The sequence below is a fragment of the Eimeria acervulina genome, genomic scaffold (genome assembly GCF_000499425.1).
Source record: "Eimeria acervulina Houghton genomic scaffold, Eah_scaff781, whole genome shotgun sequence".
Lineage (NCBI taxonomy): Eukaryota > Apicomplexa > Conoidasida > Eucoccidiorida > Eimeriidae > Eimeria > Eimeria acervulina.
The window spans coordinates 7,253-12,123 of NW_013549604.1; the positions used below are offsets into that span (position 1 = coordinate 7,253).

Below are 4,871 nucleotides of genomic sequence, written 5' to 3' on the forward strand. Positions count from 1 at the left end.
TGTCATTGCTTCTGCTGCTGCTTGCTGCTGCTGCTGCTGCTGCTGCTGTTGCTGCTGTACCTGGTACGAGTCTGTGAGCCGGGAGATAGGAGACTTTATTCGAGCGAAGGAGGGCCACCTGAGCTGTATCAACTTGCTGCAGCACTGCATGCAGCTGCTGCCTGCTGCGAGCAGCAAGAAGGCCTTGGTGCAGCACAGCCCACAACCCCAGCAGCAACCACAAAGAACAAGATATATAGCTTCTCCAGTAGAGAGAATTCAGCAGCAGAAACACCTGCAGCAGATTCACGCGACTCAGTGCCGCCCTACACACCCACACATACGCAAACCCTAAACCCTAAACCCTAAACCCTAAACGGGATACCCTACATAGTACACGATGCATAAACCCTAAACCCTGAACCCTAGATGGGAAGCCTCAAATCGTACACAGACCCTAAACCCTAAACCCTAAACCCTTAACAGCAAACCCATGGATCAGGAGTTCTAGCAGCTGGTATTGTCTCTGTCTCTGTCTCTGTCTCCGTATGCTTGTGTCTCTGCCTCTGTCTCTGTCTGTGCTCCTGTCTCTGTCTATCGGTTTCTTCTGCTGTCTCTGTGTCTATCTACATCCTCCTGTCTCTGTCTCTTTCTCTGTCTTTGTCTCTATCTCTGCCTCTGTCTCTATCTCTGTCTCCTTTTCTGTCTCTATCTCTATCTCTATCTCTATCTCTGTCCCTTTCTCTGTCTCCCCATCTATCTCTGTCTCTATCTGTTTCTGTCTCCGTCTCTATCTCTATCTCTATCTCTATCTCTGTCTCTATCTCCGTCTCCTCCTCTGTCTCTGTCTCTATTCTCTGTCTCTATCTCTGTCTCTATCTCTGTGTCCTCCTCTGTCTCCTTTTCTGTCTCTGTCTCCTTTTCTGTCTCTGTCTCCTTTTCTTTTTTCTGTCTCCTTTTTCTTTTTGTCTCTTTCTCTGTCTCCTTTTCTTTTTTCTGTCTCCTTTACCCTTTAAGCGAGTGAAGGAGACCTCCACGCTCCACAGGCACTTCGTTAGGCCCGCAGCGCTGCAGCAACTCTGCAGCAACTGTCTCCTTGAGGCCCCCCTCCTGAAGTATGTTTAAAAAGATATTAATGCTGCACTTCTCCTAATCCCCACACACAACAAACCATAAACCCTAAACCCTAAACCCTAAACCCTAAACCCTAAACCTTAAACCCTAAACCCTAAACTCTAAACCCGAATAGCTCTTATACCCTGAAATCCAAACCCTAAACCCTATTACGCCTCCCCCTCTGAAAGCTAAACCCTAAACCCTATAAGCCCTAAACCCTAAACCCTATAAGCCCTAAACCCTAAACCCACATAACCCTAAACCCTAAACCCTAAACCCTAAACCCTATACAAACCTCGGGCATCTCGCTATGTGTACAAACGAATAACTTTGTCTCTTCATCGAAAGTAAACCGCCTATGATGACTAATCGCATAACGAAAGTGGGGCCCCCCTTTGGGGCCCCCAGGGGGCCCCCCTTCTTGCTGCACCCGCACCAAAGAAGGAGAAAGTGTCTCCTGGGGGCCCCTCCGCTGGAAGAACACGCGGAGACAGAAGAGATAGATTGAGGTCTGCAGCCTGCAGCAGCAGCAACAGCAGCAGCAGCAACAGCAGCAGCAGCAACAGCAGCAGCAACAGCAAGAGCAGCAGAGGGACAGCAGCAGCAGGATCTAAACGTTGCTGTCGACGCCTCCCTTGAGGGCCCCCCAAGGAGGAGGGGCCCCCAACGAATGCCAGGCCTAAGAGGTGCAAGAGGGGTTTAGGGTTTAGGGTTTAGGGTTTGGAGAGGTTTGAGGGGTGTATAGAGTGCCGCACCTGTAGATAGCTCTATTTAAGGCTGCTGCTGTACCCTTAACTCTCCGGGGGGGCCCCCCGGGGGGCCCCTCCTCATCTCTGTCTCCTTCTTCTAAGAGACGCCAATCTGAGAGCTGGAGATACCTACAAGACTCAAGAGGGGCCCTCAACAGAAAACAAGTAGGTATAAAGGGAGCAAATGCTTGCAAGCCTGCGTACACACAAACCCTAAACCCTAAACCCTAAACCCTAAACCCTAAACCCTAGGCATGAGGTACTATCATAGGAGGAGACCCTTTTAAAAACACCCACGGGGGCCCCCAAGGGGGCCCCCCAAGCAACTTTTTCTGACCCCACGGGGGGCCATAAGAGGGTTATTTTGAGCTTCGCAGGGCCCTACGGGCCCCTTCTAAACCCCACAGGGGGGCCCCCCGGGGGCCCCTAAGAGAAGGTGTTTCGTGTGTTGTTTGTGTGCATACCGGCGAAGGTAGCGAGTAAGAGACACCAAAGAAAAATAAAGGGTTTAGCACGGCTCCTCCAACCTTCTTCTGTGTCTTGCTGCGATATGACTGCCTCTCTATAAACCCAGAAGAGCAGCAGCAGCAGCAGCAGCAGCAGCAGCAACACAAACGCACACAGGCACGCCGTACCGTGCTTGCTGCTTCGAAAACCACGCTGCAGCACAAGGGGGGACCCACAGGGGGCCCCTCTAAAAGAATAAGGGAGCCCCGTCTTGTGCTGCTGCTGCTGCTGCTGCTGGAGTTGCTTCTGCTGCTGCTGCTCCTCGCGCAGCTGCACTGCGGCATCGTTTCTCCTCTTTCGAACCCTCCAAGATCCAACCAGCAGCAGCAGCAGCAGCAGCAACAGCAGCATCAGCAGCGGCGCTGGAGACACCTTTAATACTACCCAAGCACTGTTAGTTTCTAGGGGCCCCCAGGGGGCCCCTGCAAACCCCTCAACAGAGTCATCCTCAGGGTACAGTGAAGGGGGCCCCCCTGAGGTGTCTTTATTAAACACTATATGGCTTCCTTGGGGGGCCCCCTGGGGGGCCCCCAAGGGGGGCCCCCAGGGGCCCCCCTCTTCTTGAAGTGCGGCAGATGCAACAAAGTCGCGCATGGTGCCGCATGGGTGAAGAAAGGGTCTGCTGCCAGCTAAACCATCTATAGCTGCTGCTGCTGCTGCTGCTGTTGCTGTTGCTGCTGTTCCTGCTGTTCCTGCTGTTCCTGCTGTGGCTGGTCTTCTAGATGCAGCAGTGGGCGGTGCTGTTGCTGCTGCTGCTGTGGATGCTGGTGTTGCTGCTGTTGTTGCTGCTGCAGCTGATGCTGCGTCTGCCTCGGTAGATGCTGCTGTTGCTGCTGCAGCAGGTGCTGCTATGGCTGCTGCTGATTGAAAGGGAACGAGGAGGCTGTCAAAAACCTTGAAATGCTTGTTGCTGCTGCTGCCGCTATGGGAGCCTCAGTGAGGCCTCCTATTGAGCTGCAGCAGCTGCCGCTGCAGCTGCTGCGGCAGCTGCTGCAGGTGCTCCAGCACGAGTGTGGGGTGAGTTGGGGGTGTCTTATGCGTTGCTGCTGGTAGAGTAACAGTAGCTGCCGCTAGTGCTGCTGTTGCTACTGCTGCTGCTGTTGCCGCTGCTGGTGCTGTTGTTGCTGCTGCTGCTGGAGTATTGTCTGGTCCTGTGCCGGTCTAAAGGGAGCATGCAGCTGTTGTTGCTGCTGCTGTGTACTGCGCATACACTGCAGCTAATTATACACCTCAAGACAACGGGGATCGTCCGATCCCTCGGAGGATCCTCCAGCAGCTGGGGGGTAGGGGCCCTTGGTCTGGGGGCCCCGCGTTGGCGGCGAGTTGTTGTTGTTGTTGTTGTTGCTGCTGCTGCTGCTGCAGATACAGCGAAAACAACAACATAAATGAGATGCAATGTCCTCTAAATATTGCGAAAAAAGACACAAGACACACAACAAGACACCACAAGGCCCCTCCGTCGGCCGGGGGCTCGCTGCTGCAGCAGCTCCGCTGCTGCTGCTGCTGCTGCTGCTGCTGCTGCTGCTGGTCTAGGGTCTGCTGCTGTCTTCCTGCTGCTGCTGCAGCCACAGGCTCGGTTTCAAACGAGAAAAAATTGCAGCAAAATTCTTTTAAACTCTTGCAGGTGATATTCTTCTCTTTTCTTTTGCTTCTACAAGTAGGTGGCCACCTGCTGCCGCCGCCGCACAGCAGCAGCAGCAACAGCAGCAGCAGCAGCAGCAGCGGCGACGGCATCAACAGCAGCAGCTGCATGAACAGATAAACGGAACAGGCCATAACGGACCCGTTATATTGAACAGAAGCCTCTGCGCAGCAGCAGCAGCACCGCCGACACGGCAGCAGCAGCATCAGCAGCAACAACACAAACGGCGCAGCAGCACTGGCAACCCGACGCAGCAGCAGCAGCAGCAGCAACCAGAGGCAGCAGCAGCAGTAACATCAGAGAATGGCGACCTCAGCTGAGGGGTCTCAGGACGGCAGGGGTCCCTTTGGGCAGCTGCCTCGGGTGCAGCAGCAGCAGTCTTCGAGCTGCAGCAGCAGTTGTTGCTGCTGCAAGGCAGGGTGTAAGGGGGTGTGCAGCAAATGCTGCTCTCACCGGTATGCGAACAACAGCGGCAGCAGCAGCAGCAGCAGCTTGCCTCTTAAAGAGGTCTATGGGCGTTTTGCTGCTGCAGCTCTTGTGAACACAACACTATCTGGTGCTGCTGCTGCTGTTTCATCCTTGCTGCTGCTTCGGCGAGGGGGCCCCCGGCTGTTCTCTATAGGTTTAGGTGTGGGGGCCCCCCTTGGCTGGGCATTTAGAGATGCAGATCTTTACTTAAGAGACCCCACGACACACAGCAGCTTGCTCCCCTCTAGCTGCGACGCGCTGCTGCTGCTGCAGCAGAAGCAGCAGCGGTTGCAGCAGCAACTCTGCTGCCTTGGGCACTCCCCCTATGTCCAAAAGATAAGAAAGCTGCTTCATTTAGACTAGGGGCCCCCTCAGCCTCTTCGGGACACAGGGGCCCCCAAGGGGGGCCC

The 4,871-nt window shown here is 54.6% G+C and overlaps 2 protein-coding genes across 2 annotated transcripts in view; one reads left to right on the forward strand and one right to left on the reverse strand.

The window, feature by feature from the left end:
- Positions 1-2,945, reverse strand: part of EAH_00048900 (P-Type cation-transporting ATPase, putative) — a gene marked incomplete at both ends in the record, with an annotated part of 4,638 nt that extends 1,693 nt beyond the window's left edge. The window contains 5 exons of the mRNA XM_013394442.1: positions 61-305; positions 989-1,128; positions 1,391-1,613; positions 1,851-2,040; positions 2,465-2,945. Coding sequence (XP_013249896.1) covers positions 61-305; positions 989-1,128; positions 1,391-1,613; positions 1,851-2,040; positions 2,465-2,945 — 1,279 coding nt within the window. The remainder of the gene's footprint in view (positions 1-60; positions 306-988; positions 1,129-1,390; positions 1,614-1,850; positions 2,041-2,464) is intronic.
- Positions 2,946-3,251: 306 nt separating this feature from the next.
- On the forward strand, positions 3,252-4,313 carry EAH_00048910 (hypothetical protein; the record flags this gene model as incomplete). Its single annotated transcript, XM_013394443.1, has 2 exons — positions 3,252-3,379; positions 4,013-4,313. The coding sequence occupies 2 exons, from the start codon at positions 3,252-3,254 to the stop codon at positions 4,311-4,313; spliced, it is 429 nt and encodes a 142-aa protein (XP_013249897.1).
- Positions 4,314-4,871: the final 558 nt, after the last annotated feature.